Source organism: Euleptes europaea, chromosome 2 (genome assembly GCF_029931775.1).
Source record: "Euleptes europaea isolate rEulEur1 chromosome 2, rEulEur1.hap1, whole genome shotgun sequence".
In the NCBI taxonomy this organism is placed as follows: Eukaryota; Metazoa; Chordata; class Lepidosauria; order Squamata; family Sphaerodactylidae; genus Euleptes; species Euleptes europaea.
Window position 1 is genome coordinate 87,031,642 of NC_079313.1, and position 16,606 is coordinate 87,048,247.

Below are 16,606 nucleotides of genomic sequence, written 5' to 3' on the forward strand. Positions count from 1 at the left end.
TAGCCTCCGCCACTCATATGGAGGAGTGGGGAATCAAACCCAGTTCTCCAGATCAGAGTCCACCGCTCCAAACCACCGCTCTTAACCACTAAACCACACTGGAATTTTAAATTTTTTTAAAAAGTGTCAATGAACTGTATTATTTTTTTTCTGCCTCTTCTGCAATGAGCACCTAATTCCTTTTCAAGAATTCAGGTGCTCTCTTCTAAAAAATGGAACTATAGGACAGCCTGAAGCACCATTTTTCTAAAACCACCTGGCTTTAATTTTTTTGAAACTCAGAGCAGACACTAAAAAGATTTTTACAGTTAATCTATGCTAATTATTGTTTGACAAACAACCTTGCCTCTTCTTAATTGCCAAGCACTAGCCTAATTAGGGAGGAACACAAATCCTATGCTGAAATTTAATTTCAGCATTTTTAACCAATTCCTAACACTTCCTCATTAAAAGTAGTCTCTATTTAAAACCTTACCAGAATCTCAACAACTATATGGCTCAACTGAAACCAACAGGAGCACAACACAAGAACTCCACCAACCACAAGAACACAGCAGCAACACTAAACTTCCAAATAACAACCCCTCAAACCAACCCTAGAGAAATTAAAAGGTAAAACAGGCAACAATAAACAGACCTCAAGTCCCTTTTACAACTCAAAAGCAGAACAGAAGTCTTTCAACTAATAAAATCAGAAAGTCAAGGCAAAGGGGGGAAAGGAAGAAACAACCATAGAAAGCAAGCTAAGCAACAAAGCCCCCACCAACTGCCCAAAAAAGGACCCCCCCAGCAAAGGATTGGAATGGAAAGGGGGGGAACAAAGTAAAATAGTTTTTTTTTTAAAAAAGAGCCACCCCACAAGCCCAAAAAATCACAACAAACCAACCAACCAAGATGAACCACAATACAAGCAACACAACAGCAAAAGCAAAGAACCAAATAGAAGGAAACAAAAGGCATTTAGAGCTTATTAGGCCCTTTGGCACCCACCACAACTCACCACCACACCCAAAGAACAAATGCAAAGATAAAGAACTAAGAAAACTTTTAAGTAGTTATAAAATGAACTGATTTGTTCAAACCAGTTGATGATCAGTGAACTTCTCCAGGCAGGCAGGTTCCAATGCAGCTCCAGTCACAGCAGACTTGCAGGCAGCAGCAGCAGACCTCCAGAGGCTCAGAGCAGTAGCTGAGGCCAAGCTTAGCAATGCACATTCCAGAAACCTCTCTCTGTAATGGAGTCTAGCTGCAGTCAGGGCCTGCTTTTATGCTCTTCGCCCACTGTCAGAAAAATCTGAAAGAATACCAGCCATGAAACCACTCCTGTGATTGGGCAAAGAACACTACTCCCCCAACATGCAATCCGATTTGCCACTGCCTCCTTTCCCCTTCCTCCTGTTCCCTGGAAAACCTGCTAATGGGGGGAACAAGGTTGTTGGACTCCCCATTTGAAGCCAAACACTTTGTAAAACCATAGCTTTGATTGGGCAAACAGTACAGCGCCCCCTAACATGCTGTCCTATTTACTTGTGAGAAATGTCTCATCCCCCCCCTCCCTCTTGTTGCTCTGGACACCATAGGGCATAGGGCAACTGTAGAGCCCTTTAACTGCTGCTATTTGGCATTCCCAAATAAACTCGATTTGTTTTTTAGGTTTTTTTTTCCAGGATCAGAATAACTGGCTAGGATGGGGGATTAGAATCTATGATGTGTATTCAGCTAAAAAATTCCTGAAAATATCAGTAACGTATTTGGGGGGGGGGGTTGCCTTCGATATACCAAATGCACATCTGTATATAACATTTAAACAATCCCTCAGAATGGCCTTGGCAAATGTTGGCCTGGTGGCCTGCACTTAGTGTAGTTTTGATATATGCGGGGATGGCATCTTCCCCCATATAATGTTCAAGTTGCATCAGCTATGCTTTAAAGCACAGCAATTTGCTGGTTCACAAATTAAGTTGTTGAGCAGCAAGGGGCAACATCTGGTTACTTCGGGTTGAGTGTCAGACAACAAATGAAGAGTTTCCATTCTGAACCATGAGTTCTGGGATAGGTTTAGAGAATTGATGTGGTGGGTTAATTTGTCTGAAAATATTGCATTGCTATGCAGAATATCGGCCATTCTTTGAGAAAAACCAGGTATGTGGACATGTATCTGCTTGCTTGTTTGATTTTGAGTTGATATCCCACCCCTGAGTCAGTGTAAGAATTAATACTACTAGAGAACAGAAATATTTAAGGCACCTGTTGCACAATGAGTGCTTAAGGACTTGATTTTAATGAGCACATGCTTTGCCTAAAATCACAAAAAAGTTGGTAAAGCAAGAAGTCAGACCTAGGATTTCTAAATCTGAAACTAGCATCCTAACAGTGACACCTCTGTTCTTCTAGCCTTCTGATGTGAACTGTTCCTTCCTTTAACCAAACAGCATTTTTATTTTGAAAGGTGTGACTTAATTCACATTGCTAGCAAATTATGAACTGTACCTGCACTGCTAATTATACCTTACTTGTATATAGTATCTCTTGTATCTCTGTAATATTATTATTACACACCTAGTTCATTTGTGCTTCCAGAGGCAAGGGAGGAGAGCTTTCCTATGGAGCCTTCTCTCTGGCAGTTGCCCCAGTGCACCAGCGGATATTGCACAGTCTGGGAGGGGGGCAGCATACAAGGATTGGCCAGCGAGTAACCTAGGCAGTCAGATTAATGAAGTGCTCCTGTCAGTCCAGAGTGTCACGCTGAAACTCTTCTTGATGTGCTCATAAATCAAAGTGACAGGGCCTGTTACCCCAGTAGCTGCACCCACTCAGCTGCGTCTAATGTAAACAGAGTGCAGACAAAATGCATTAAGGAACTCAAACCCCATCGCTAGGGAGAAGACCAGGGATCAAGGGAGTAAAGGGTAAGGAGAGGAAGAGGGAGGGTGGGATTTGGGGATTGCACCCGAACAGGAAACCTTCCATAGGTGCATCTGAGAATGGGAACGCTTGGAGAACCCAGTGGGCGCTAGTGACTGGCAGAGTAAGGTTTAGTAATTACTTTCTTTGTGTTTAAGATTTTTATCGGTGGGGCAGATAAGCTTCATACTTCATTGGTTCTATCAAAAGTACACAGTGGATGACCTCCAAAAGTGAAAGTGTCCAGAGAAACCCTCAGACTCTGGCAGCAGCAAGGCAGGGGAGGGTGAGAGAAAACATCAGAAGGAAGCTTTATTGTTTTAGCTCCTGGTGATAGGAGAAAGATGTTTCAGGAATGTGGCTTATTCAAGGTAGGTTGGAAGAAAGATAGAAGTGCATCTGATGGACTGTGCAGTTTTACACACACGGCGCTCAGTGCTAGATCTAATAAACCAACAAAGTTTGCAAATCTTTAAAGGTAAACTTGGCTAAATTTTAAGCTGAATCCTTTCCCCAAATTAGCATATGCTGTCTTGCATTATTTTACCTTGCATCCAGTACTTCTGTTTGCATGATCTGGTAATCAGGCAGTCCCCTCCCCCACCACTGGGTTTACTGTAAGTTAGCAATGCCCCTTAATTTTGGTACAATGAATGATTTCCCAAAACTTGGAATGATTTTTCAGTACTTGATGAGATTGTAACTTCCCACTTGCTTTAGAATCTTTAGACAGTAGGTTGTCAGCCGCAGGAAGTTTGAGCAGTCAGAAACCTTTCCTTGTCACAAGTCAACTTAAGTCAAATTGACATCTTACTAGCTATAATGTATTCAGACCAGTTCAACAAGCTTTCTTTCCACTAGTGGATAATTATTTGTGTGATGAGAGTACTTAATGTTGAAGCTGTTATAGGCGTGTCATAGCAACTGTGCTGGTATGTTACTACTACAGTGTTGCATGTGACATGTACTGAATTGATCCATTCTCTAAGGGGAGCTGTTTAAAAAGGCCCTTAGCTCCACCACTCACTTGTATGACTTTAGAAATCAGTGTCCAGTTTCTCCTGATGCTTGAGCTTCTCAGAAGGGCATTCAGCACTACGATGTCCCTTCTCAGTGGAGCTTTAGAGAGGCAAGCAGCTATGCTGCTGAAACCGGTTTCTCCTGCTGATGTTACCCCTTGTTTCTATCTCTTTGCCTTCCTGTGCTTCAGACTCCCAGAAGCTGCTAGCGCAGCTGTTGCCTACTATTATTTTGGGATGCTAGAGCGCACAACCCAAGTAGATGAGAAAAGATACTGAATCGTTGTTATGCGATGAAAGCCACATGCCCTGGGGATTCTAATGACTTAATCCGTTCCCAATTTCCTTCTGTTTTACAGCCTGGAAGTGGAGTGAATGGGGCAGTGTTTAACCACCCTGATGTAACAGGCAGAAACCTGTGCTTGCAGGAAAGCCTACGAGGGGAGGGGGCAAAACAGGCAGTGCAGCACTGCTTGTAGACTGTAACAAGGATACCCTCCCTTCCCTGCAGGCCATTCAAAGTGCAGCTCACACATCCATAAAAATGCTTTCACATTACAGTGAAATGCTTTCACATTACAGTACTGCTTGCACTCTAGTCTGGAGGGGATGCCTCTTCCCAGTTGTGATGCCCCTTGGCTGAGCCAGTGTCCCCAGTGATTCATTAGTTAGCAATTCTACTCAAATCCAAAATGATACCATCTCACATTTCAACCAGGCATTCTGTTCTTCACAGAGTCACCAGGCAAAGGCTTCAAAGATTAGACCAAAGACAAGATTAATGTTTTGGGCTCTGAATCTTCCACCAGTTTTCCTTTCTCTGAAGCCCCCTATAAAGCTGCTACAAATCTCTCTCTGCCTCTTCAAGTTATCTGAGTATGCACACGCTGCATGGTCAATGGATTGCTTTTCATAGTGTAGGGCCTCCTAATTAATTAGGCTTTGATTCTGCAGTGGCCGGAGCTACAGAGATCCTGACTTCAGAAAGGGGGAATGTAGCAGGAGGAGTCGTAGGTACAGAATTGCATCTGTGGCTCCTTGGCTTCTTATCCCAGGGCTGATCAGACCTTACTGAAGGGCTCTGTGCCTGTGACTTCCTGGTCTAGCAGTGAACAGATGGAGGGTCCCAGGCAAGAATCCATGCCGGGGTGTGTGTGTGTGCCAACCCTACTGGACAGTCTGTTTCAGGGCTGGGGAGGGGATCCTTGATCTTTGGCTTAGATGTTACTTCTGGTGTGTATACACATTTCCTTTTCCCACATGCGCTTGCTGACATTCTCTGTCTTAAAACATTGTTCGGAAATTAACATTGTTAAAGCTGCTGAATACACAAAATAGTTTAAAGACAGTTACAGTTTGCAAAATTAACTGATTTCTGTGTCCTACTTAGGAGCAAATTAAGAGCCCCATGGCGCAGAGTGGAAAGCTGCAGTACTGCAGTCAAAAGCTCTGCTCACGACCTGAGTTCGATCCCGACGGAAGTCGGTTTCGGGTAGCCGGCTCAAGGTTGACTCAGCCTTCCATCCTTCCGAAGTCGATAAAATGAGTACCCAGCTTGCTGGGGGTAAAGGGAAGATGACTGGGGAAGGCAATGGCAAACCAACCCGTAAACAAAGTCTGCCTAGTAAACATCGGGGTGTGATGTCACCCCATGGGTCAGGAATGACCCGGTGCTTGCACAGGGGACCTTTACCTTTACTTAGGAGCAAACCTATATGCATTTAATGAAGCATTTGATAAGGCATAAAATATTAGAACCAGTGTTAAACATGGAATCTATATTCTGTGTTTCACATGAGCTTGTGTGGTACCAAAGTGCAAAAAATGGCAGCAGTGGCTGTCCTGGGCATAGGGGGGGTGAAGTGGCCGGCAGGCAAAGGTGACAGTAGAGCAGTGAAAACAACACAGGACCAATCCAGGCACCACCAGGAACGCAGGCACCAGTGAGAGTGGCACCCACAAACCACCAATCATACCTGAGTACTGGGAAAGCAGGAGTTAAGCTGGTTCCTTTGAAAAGTAAACCATCTTGTCCCTGTCAGTTTACCACATGTTACAGTTAGCAGCCAGTGGCTTGGATAGGTTTTATACCCAGGCACGGGTTTCATCCCTGAACCTTCTTGATTCCCTCTGGGAGCCCCAATGCAATGAGGTAGCTGGGAAATTGTGATGGAAAATCCTTTGAGGTGGTTTCTAGTCCCATGAAACCATCACAAGAGACCTGTATTCTATAATGTAACTATTTGAAGAGGCACAATGTCACAGCCAGAAAGATAAAATATTCATATACTACTCCCCCCCCCATTAGCTCAATTTTAAGTACATTAAATAAATAAAATAATACACGAGTACTTTGTCAGCAGTTTCTGCTTTTCTTTAAGTACTAAAACAATTACTCAAAAAACAAGTGTTCAAATCATCACTGCTTTCCTCTCCTTAGTCCAATTTCTCCATTCAGAACTCTCTTCTGGCTAATTCTCTCTCGTTGCTTTGTGTTTTCCTCTTCACGTACTTACCTGAATGTGTGTTGCCAGTCACTATACATGCATAGTCTGTGTGAAAGCATATGGAAGTTCACATAAAAGGTAAAGGTCCCCTGTGCAAGCACCGGGTCATTCCTGACCCATGGGGTGACGTCACATCCCGACGTTTTCTAGGCAGACTTTGTTTATGGGGTGGTTTGCCAGTGCCTTCCCCAGTCATCTCCCCTTTACCCCGAGCAAGCTGGGTACTCATTTTACCAAGGAAGGATGGAAGGCTGAGTCAACCTTGAGCTGGCTACCTGAAACCAACTTCCTTCGGGATCGAACTCAGGTCATGAGCAGAGCTTTTGACTGCAGCACTGCAGCTTACCACTCTGGGCCACGGAGCTCTTGAAGTTCACATACCAGCACAGATTTGTGGATATTAGTTAGGGCTGCATCATTATCCTTCATCCTGTTTGGGAAATGAATTTCACATCTCCCTTAGCTGGCATAAACCAGTCGGGTTAAGAAACTGGTTATTGGGAGTGGTTAAAAACGTTCCATTTAGCTTTCCAGAAAAGTTATTTTTAATTAAATCGTTTTAATTTATTGTCGAAGGCTTTCACTGTCAGAGTTCATTGGTTCTTGTAGGTTATCCGGGCTGTGTGTCCTTCAGTGTTACTCCTCTGAAGATGCCTGCCACAGCTGCTGGCGAAACGTCAGGAAAGAAAATACCAAGACCATGGTCACACAGCCCGGATAACCTACAAGAACCAACGTTTTAATTTAGTTTAATTTAAAACTCATTGAAAGTAGAAATAAAACAGCAAATGTGTTGCAAAGTTTTCTTAGGAAAATCACTCAGGAGATGTTCTTGCTTATTATTTTATGATTTTTATGGCATTTGAGCCTTACTTTTTTTTAAAAAGATGGTCACATGCCCACTGAAAGCCCTCTGTTACTGTAGCCTCTCAGTTACTAGTGGCATAGTACCCTTTGAACATAAGAGATTCCATGTAGCTATTTCATTCTGTGTCTGGCTTTGCCACGCATTTCTCATGTACTGTGCTGTGGGCCCTTGGCTTAAAAATGCACACTTCCTCACACTGAAATGAATTGGCCACGTTTCGTTGGAATCCGTGGGATAGTTGCTCATGGGTGCCGTTGGGTCCGTGTTTTTTGGTTGTCATGAGCAACAGCGTACTGTTTCAGGCCGTCTTCTGTTCTGATCCAGAAAAGCTTCTTTTGTGATGCGATGGTCAGGGGGTAGGTAACGCTGAGCAACTGCCGTTCTGCATCTCTGCACAGTTCACACACGCAGACGTTATGGATCTCCACGTCTGACAGAGAGACTCAGCATTTTCAGAGCTCTGCCAAGCAGGCTTTCGCTCCCTTCCGCCCCCCCTTTCATTCTGTTTCTCTGATAGATCAAAGGCTCTTCGTTATATGCTGTGTGGCCACTGAGGACAAGAGATCAGGGCTGTGAGCCGTGCTGGCTGTGAGCCAGGCTAAAACTGGGATTGGGCTGCTTACGCAAGACCCGAGAGAGTCCCGCCAGGCCTGTGCTACAGGGCTGAAAATAATGTGTTTTGATTTTTTCCTTTTGTCTTCCAGCAGCCATTAGGGAATAAGCAGCTGGCATTCCAACAACAGCTACTGCAGATGCAGCAGCTGCAGCAGCAGCACCTGTTAAACCTCCAACGACAAGGGCTGGTCAGTTTACAGCCAGGACAAGGCACCGTTCCTCTGCAGACCCTTCCACAAGGTAATACCTGTGCGCTTTCTCGCTCTTTAACATGTCGTGGGGCAGAACCCGTTTACCCAGACCAGCAATTAACGTCGCCGGTTGGCTGGCTGCTAATTTTAAAGGCTGGCTGCTTACAGTGCACTCTGGGCCTAACGTCTGGCGTGCATTTGCTTTGAACAGGCACCAGCAAAGTGGTGCTGGATCGGAATTTAATGTACCTGAGCTGGCTCCCATTCAAGGAATGTTGGGGACCTGTGTTGCTGATGTCAAAAGATCTGGTGCTTAGTATTGTGTATTTAAATTGAAACACAGTAATTACCTACCAGCAGAATCTTCCATGTGGTGATGCTTCTCGGTGTATGTGTGGGGGAGTATGCTGTAGGCGGAGATTTTATGCCCCTGTCTGCTAAAGAGACAGTCCATACAGAAAGGAGCAGATCCTAGACTAATATACTTTGCCTAGCTCATGCTCAGTGGGGGGGGGGGAGTCCTAAAACATTTACGATCTACTTTCTTGAATGGATTGGTACAAGCATATTCTCTCTCCCTCCCCCTCCCCCTCCCTCTCCCCCTCTCCCCCTCTCCCCCTCTCTGTGTTTGTGTGTGTGACCTATGCTGATTGGTTTTTCCCTCCACTACCAACACACACACACTTTGGTTTTCATAGTGGGATAATCTGAGCATGGCTGTGCAGTAGCAAAGATATGCAAGTGTTTTGTTTTTAAGTGGAAAGTCGGAAATGGCTCTGGTATTTGGCTGTAATTTCAGTCTGGCATCTGGATTCATTTGATCATTATGACCAAAATTCAGCCCAGATAATGTGGTCAACCCAGAACAGCTAGGACTGAAGTTGTCTGTATATTCTAGCAATGTAGCTTTTGTAGATAAATAGCCAAATTTCAGGAGGATGCCTTCTCTCTCTCTCTCTCCCCCTCCCCCTCCCCCTCCTGTCAAGTCGCAGCCACCATATGGTGACCCCATAGGGATTTCGAGGCAAGAGACGTTCAGAGGTAGTTTGCCATTGCCTTGCTCTGCATAGCAACCCTCGTATTCCTTGGAGGTCTTCCATCCAAATACTGACCAGGGCCCATCCTGCTTAATTTCTGAGAACTGATGAGAACAGACTAGCCTGGTCTATCCAGGTCAGGTCTTTAGGTAAAGGTACTCTTTTGTGCAAGCACTGGTCATTACTGACCCATGGGTGACGTCACGTCATGACTTGATGAGATGTTATTTACTAGGCGATGTTATGGCATGGAGGTAAATTCCTGTCAGGAAAAGCCCCAGCTGCTTATTTCCACACATTAAGCCTCTATTAAAGGGAATAAAGAGAACTACCAGTAGGCTAAAAAGTAATGTAAACTAGCCTCCCCACCCAGCTAAAAGAACACACCTTCATGGACTTTCTGATATGAGTTTGGAGAATTTGTTTTTCCTAATCTTTTTCTTCTCTCCCCACTCTGCTTGTTTCTCCTGTTCTCTCCTCCAACATGTGTGAAGCTGTTTGTCCCTCAGACCTTCAGCAGCTGTGGAAAGAGGTGACTGCTACTCAGCCTGTAGAAGATAGCATCAAGCAAGAAGGACTTGACCTGACCACCAACACCTCCAATTCTACCTCGTTTTCGGCCGCCAAGGTCTCTCCTTCAATTTCCCATCACCCTCTCCCCAATGGACAGAACGCCATGCTCGCACAAAGGAGGGACAGGTAGACACTCACAGGCCTTGATTTGGGCCTTATAACTATGAGATGGATAATCTGTAGAGTTTGTCTCACAAGAGCCCCTGAAGTCCACTGGGTGAAGTATTACATTGGTGACTGAGAGAGCATTACAGTCTACTTTTGTCTCTTGTTCAGATCTGTAATTGTGTCACGGTTCATACTGCAGTTTGATATAGTGCCAGCTGTCTGGTATGGGGTCAGATTTGTAATTGTACCTGCTCCTGAGAAGTAAAGCTGCTTAACCTACAACTGGAGGAACTGATAGTGGAGAGCTTGGCTCCTTAAACTCAGGCCTAGGGAATTGCAGCTTAAGCATAATTAATAAGTTATATGTAGCATGTGCATTGTACAGGGGGTTGGACTTGATGACCCTGGTGGTCTCTTCCAACTCTATGATTCTATGTAGCTTGGCCCTCAGTTTGCAAGACCTGAGCAAACCTGTTAACGATAGGATGTTTTGGAGGTCATTAATTCATAGGATTGCTGTAAGTTGGAAGCAACTTGATTGCACTTAGCACACCCACACACAGCACAGAGCCACTAGGAAATGGCACAAAGGAGATACCTTTCTACATGTTTGCATAAAATGGCTCTCTTGGCACAGTTTCTCCCCCTTTTCTTAGTGCACTGATGCAAACATAACTGTATTACTTAGTTTACCTTCTTGTGAAGTAAAATTAGTGATACTGATGAAATTCATAATTACTTGGCTCAGAATATGAATTTGCATAACTTGTAATGGTTACATACTTCATGAAAAGAGTCTAATTTTCTAGAAGTTCTGAGTTAGCTCATAATGTAAAGAAAGATGCTGCAAGTGCTTGGAAAGTTTGTGTAGCTGCTATTAGTGTCTGAAAGTGAGGCCATTTCCACATGGCTTATTTTCCACTGGTTTGATGCTTTTGGGAAGTGGGCTTTTTCCTCCTTCCCTACAGCATCATGGTGCATTTGTGCGTCTCCTGGGGTTTCTTTGGCTTCCCCCTGATCTTTCCCAAACCTGCTTTGCTCTGAAGTTTTGGGAAAGATTGCAGCAAAGCCTGGATGTCTGCCATGTGGGTTGGGAAGTTGGGTTTTTTTCCTGGCCCCATCTATCAGGAAGCCATTCTCCCAGTGGCCCTTTCCTCCCCCTGCCACCTGGGGGGCGGGGCTTTTTGTTTTAAATTGGCACTTGAATATTGTTATATGGATATAATTTACAGCAATAAGTTACAACAATATGTGCAACTTTCATTATTTTAAAAAAGGCCTTAAGTCTCTTTCCTCTTTCATTGGGGAGATATAAGGGGAAAGGTATATCTCCACAATAAAAGTGGCTAGACACTTTTTTATAGAAAAAAATGAAAGCTGGGAATTTAGAGATCCTGTTAAACATATTGTGAAAGATACTCAATTGTTGATCTGAAAAAAATCACTGACAAATCTCTGGTGGTGCAAGAGGCAGAACAGTCCCTGCAGGGGAGTAGGGAAACCTGCCATGTGGAAGCCCTTGCCACTGCACTGTATTGGCAGCCGCATCAACCTGTTCCCGTGTGGGAAACACCTAAGACAAAATATAGAAAAAACAGTGCCAAGGAATTATTTTTAAGGTTCACATGAACAGTGGACAAGCCCAAGGTTATTCTGGAGCCTGGAGGCAGAGGATCCCTGGTTTCACACTGAGGGTTGTTTGGGCAACTGGGGTGTGTGGGGAATAATATTTTAAAAGGAGAGGAGAATAGGGGGTAAAGGAGAACAGCTAACAGGGACTACACAAAAGAGTTCATATACATCTTTGGTTTGGGAATTAGACATTTCTCAGAACTTGATCAGACAGGCTCAGAAATTGTACATCCCCCCCCCCCCCAGCTGCACAGCACCTTGGGCTTCCCAGAGCTTCAAAAATCCCTCTCTCAGATTGTTTGTGTAGGCCTGTGTTAGCTGTAATTAGTGTCTGTGATGAGGACAAAAATCAACTTAAAGTAACAACACCTTCTTTGCAAGTGGAAAGCTCTTTTTAAATTGCAAACTAGTCTTGTAGCATTTGAGAATGGCACCCGTAATTGGCAAGCTGAATATGTTTTAGAATGGGGAGAAGTTTGTCCGTCATTAAGTATGATTTTTTTTCATCATTCACCGACCTCACAGGTAAATAACAGTGAAACACTTAGTAAGAAATATCCAAACCGCAACTTCTCACACCGCCTGCTCCAAAACACAACAAGGAATGTGAAGAAGAAAGGTTAAGATCTTGACCTTGGGACAGCCCAGCCCTCATGACAGAACATTATCTGTGCTAAGTACACAGTCTGGTTATCCTTGTGGACTAGCAGGACCAAGACAACGCATCTCGTAGATCTAAACCGTAGAGATCCAAAGCCCTGCCTTGATTCTTCTAGTCCAGGCAGTTTCAGCTGCATGTTTGACCAGGAACTTCTATTGCCTTCCCCCCCCCCTTTTTCTTTTCTTTTTTGTAATTGTGCGAAAAAAAATTAGACAAACGTTTTCTGGGAAAAGTGGGTACGATATCACACGGGATAATTATTTGCCACCATTCTGTCTCACCATCACTTTTATTGCTTATACCAGAGGCTTTAATAATTAAAGTCACAACAGACAAAATACAGAGATGTTGGGATGTTTTGCAGTCTCTTAAAAAATTCTGTTTAGGCACGACACGACAATTTACAGGGCATGGTTATGTCACCTTCATAGCAAATCACATGTTGGTATAAAAATCGTGTTTTAGTTGTTCAAACTGCAAAGTCAGCTGTGTTCTAAGTAGTCTTCCTATTTGCACTGGTTTCCATTAAAAAATAATAATCACCCTTTCCATAGTTGGCATGTCCATAAAGGTATGTTGAGCTAGCACTAAAAAACAATCTTGGATTTGATAATGGAGGTCATGAAAGCAAGTATTAGACTCTCCCCAAGCCACAGCTGTAGAACAAACACCCAGTCGGGCATCCTCTGATATCTGCCTATGAGGGCCATACAAACCATTGTCTGGAACCAATGTGCTATAGGGTGCTTCTCTGACTTCAGTATAATTCTATGGTAAAGCCCATAGCCAGTTTAACTGGGTTTTACTTAGAGCACTGGATGTTGAAAAATGAACTAGCATGAGGAAGATCATTCTGCAGGTCTGTATTAAGAATCCTGGATCTTGGGATCCTACAGCTCATTCTAGTCATGCTGATGGTGAGGGCGCCAGCATGAGGTCAGATCTATGAGTGACCTGAATGAACTTTGCTGAGCATGCCCTTACAACCAGCAAAGCAAATGTGTTTCCAATGTATTCTGCTTTGAATAGTTTGACTGTAATGTTTGTTATAGCCTCTTGCCCCCCCCCCTTTCTTTGCAGCTCTTCTTACGAGGAGACTCCTGGCTCTCACCCTCTGTATGGACATGGAGAGTGTAAATGGCCTGGTTGTGAAACCCTCTGTGAGGACTTGGGACAGTTTGTCAAGTAGGTGGCATCCTTCTCTGGCCCTACCCCTATTTCCCTTACTTCATGCCTCCTGATACTGTATACTGTAGCTCTCAAATTGTCAAAAAGGGGAAAAAATCTTTTACAAGAGCTTTGGCTGTTTATGCTAGAAAAACCATGAGATCTTTCTGTTTCTATCTGTGCACAGCACTGAGGCATTTTTCCAAAACTGAAGAACAGTGATTTTGGTAGGTTTGGGGGTATCTTGGTAGTTCAGAAAATAGGATCTGATCTCTGCAGAGCAGGTGGCTGACAATTTTTGTCCCCCCCTTCCCCCCCCCCCCCATGACTGAAGTTGAGACATCTGGCACAGTTAGACTTAAAAAAAAACTTGACATTCGTATTTGAGCCTTGGTTTCCAATCTGTGCAACGCAGCTAGGTTCCCCTTGCATCACTGGTGTTAGAAATTGCTCTTACAAGCACTGTAGGTATATGGGAAGTTGAAGGATATAAAGCTGCTGGACAGAGTATACTAGAGGGAGGCTGACTGGGATCCAGAGAAATGACTAGGCGTGTGGAGGAGAGAAGACAGACCAGTAAAGTTTAAGCTTGTCCATGTTAGGAAAAAGGGAAGGGGGGGTTGAAACTAGAGAGAAACAGATGGCAGCGCGGCAGCCTGCTGACACCGCTTGTGGGCTCTGTCACTGACTGATTAACTCCGCTGTCTAAGAGCCCTCTGCTAGCGTCAGGGTCAAACAAATTGTTTTCACGCTTCGTCAGAGGTTTACTTAATTAGTTCATTTGCAATTAGATCTCTTTGTAGCCAGGATTTTTAGCAAAGACATCAGATGAAACTGACAGGTTTTCTTTTCTTGCTGGTTCGTTTCCCCCCCATCCCTTCTATGCTTTGCCACTACACATGTTCCCCCTCCTCCACATGCGCATACACTTCACCTCATTTCCCCCCTCCCTCCACCTCCCACCCTACTGCCTTTGAACAGAATGTCGTGAGGGTTGGAAACGACACTTGGAAAGGCTGGAGACAGGCAAGAAGCGCAGCCCTGAGTGTCTAATCTGTGTGTTCAGTTTTATTCTGCAAACAAGTGTATTTCGGTGAATCCTACTGGCCCCCACCCACCCTCTACTATTCAGTGGTAACAGTTACTAGCCAACAGGTGCCAACTACAGTGGGCTTGAGGCAGATGGTTAGGAGACTTCGGTGATCCTCCAAAGCCCTTCCTATCCTTTGCATGTGCATGAGCAAAGGTGAAAAGCAGCTTGACTGATCCAAAAGGGGCCTTCTAGCATTAGTCAGATGTACCTTGCTCCTCCAACTAGGCCAGTGATGGCGAACCTTTTAGAGACTGAGTGCCCAAACTGCAACCCAAAACCCACTTATTTATCGCAAAGTACCAACACGCCCAGCTGGGCAGTGGGCAGTCCAGGGAAGGGGGGGGCTTTGAACTGGGCCGTGGGCAGTCCAGGGAAGGGGGGCAGTCCAGGGGGGCAGGGGGGGCAGTCCAGGGAGGGGGGGGGCTTTGAGCTGGGTGGCGAGCAGTCCAGGGAACAGGGGGCTTTGAACTGGGCCGCGGGCAGGGGGGGGGCAGTCCAACTGGGCGGCAGGCAGTCCAGGGAAGGGGGGCTTTGAACCGCACCACGCTGCCTGGAAGGGCCGTCTGGCCAGGGTGTGTGGTGGCAGGCGCCTTCCCACCCAGCTCAGGCCGGGGGGTGGTGGGCGGTGGCGGCTTGGGATCCCCCCCAACAGCCAGACGGCCGTTCCAGCTTTGCAGGCGGTGGTCCCACTTTCCTCAGAGGGGCCCAGGGGCGCGAGCGCTGGGCGCCTGGCGCTGATGACGGAGCACAAATGCGGGACGGGCTCCCACGGGCGCCTGGCCCTGCTGCCCCCCCCAACCTCCCCCAACTTCCCCCCGTTAGAAAGCCCCCGCCGCCCAGCTGGGCGGCGGACAGTCCAGGGAAGGGGCTGGCTTTGAACCGTGCAGCGCTGCCTGTAGGCAGCGCAGCGCAGTTGAAAGCCCCCGCCGCCCAGCTGGGCGGCGGGCGTGTGCCCACAGAGAGCTCCGCAGGCCAAGTCCGGCACGCGTGCCGTAGGTTCACCAACTATCCAATGCCACGACACAGCTTAAAATACTAAGGAAACCTTGCTTAGGATGTTTTTAACAGTAGGGGATGTGCACCTGAAAAAAGTTTGTTATTTTTTGGATTTGGGGAAAAGCATACATACTGGTATTCTGGGTAATTTGGGTCTCTAATACCATTTTAGGATTTGGATTTTCTTTCAGAATTCCTAAATTTTTCAGGTCCATTATTCCCTATGGGGAATCTTTCCAGGGGGGCGGACTGGCTGATTTTCAAGCAAATGACACCAAAATTGCAGGGAACATCCTGCCTATCCACTAATGCCCCCCCCCCCCCAATTTCAAGTAGATTGGCCAAACACACAAGAGCAAGCAACCACTGGCCAAAAGACTATCAAATGAGACAGAACCAACATTAAACCAAAGAATCTCAGAAGACATGGGCTAATATGGCAAGCCCAACACAATCAATGTCAAACTAGAGAATCCAAGGCAAACCCATTTAAACAAAGGACTCTGTTGCAAGATGAACATAATCCATTTCAAACCACAGAATCCAAGCCAAACCAACCTGGCAAGTCAATATCAAGACCTGTCAAGAAGACACTGAAATGAACACCCTGTAAAATGGAAGAAGAACAGTCATGGGAGCCTTAAAATGCTGGCCCTGAGTATTTCTGTATATTCCCAAATATTTCCAGAATTTTTTGGGATCCATTAACTGGTATCCTGCAAAATCCCAAATACCATCTGGACACTTGAGTGTGTGTGTGTGTGTGTTAATTTCTGTCAAGTCACTTCCGATGTACAGCAACCCTCTGAATTAATAATCTCCAAAACATTCTGTCATTAACAGCCTTGCTGAGGTCTTGCAAACTGAGTGCTGTGGCTTCCTTTCTAGAGTCAATCCACCTCATGTTGGGTCTTCCTCTTTTCCTGCTGCCTTCAACTTTTCCTAGCATTATTGTCTTTTCCAGCCACTCTTCTCTTCTTATAATGTGACCAAAGTATGATAGCCTCAGTTTAATCATTTTAGCTTCTAGGGAGTTCAGGCTTGATTTGATGTAGAACCTACTAATTTGTCTTTTTGGCGGTCCATGTTATCCGTAAAACTCTCCTCTGACACCACATTTCAAATTAATCAACTTTCTTCTTGTCAGCTTTCTTCATTGTCCAACTTTCACAGCCATACACATTAATGGGGAATACTATGGCATGAATTAACTTGATCTTGGTTGTCAGTGTAAC

At 45.2% G+C, this 16,606-nt stretch overlaps 1 protein-coding gene across 7 annotated transcripts in view; it reads left to right on the plus strand.

The window, feature by feature from the left end:
• Positions 1-16,606, plus strand: part of FOXP4 (forkhead box P4) — a 159,484-nt gene that overhangs the window by 107,068 nt on the left and 35,810 nt on the right. For 5 of the 7 annotated variants that reach the window (XM_056844085.1, XM_056844088.1, XM_056844086.1 and 2 more), the window contains 3 exons: positions 8,003-8,153; positions 9,636-9,840; positions 13,196-13,300. In XM_056844085.1, the coding sequence (XP_056700063.1) occupies positions 8,003-8,153; positions 9,636-9,840; positions 13,196-13,300 (461 nt within the window). The remainder of the gene's footprint in view (positions 1-8,002; positions 8,154-9,635; positions 9,841-13,195; positions 13,301-16,606) is intronic. The other 2 variants (XM_056844090.1, XM_056844092.1) reach the window with 1 other exon arrangement.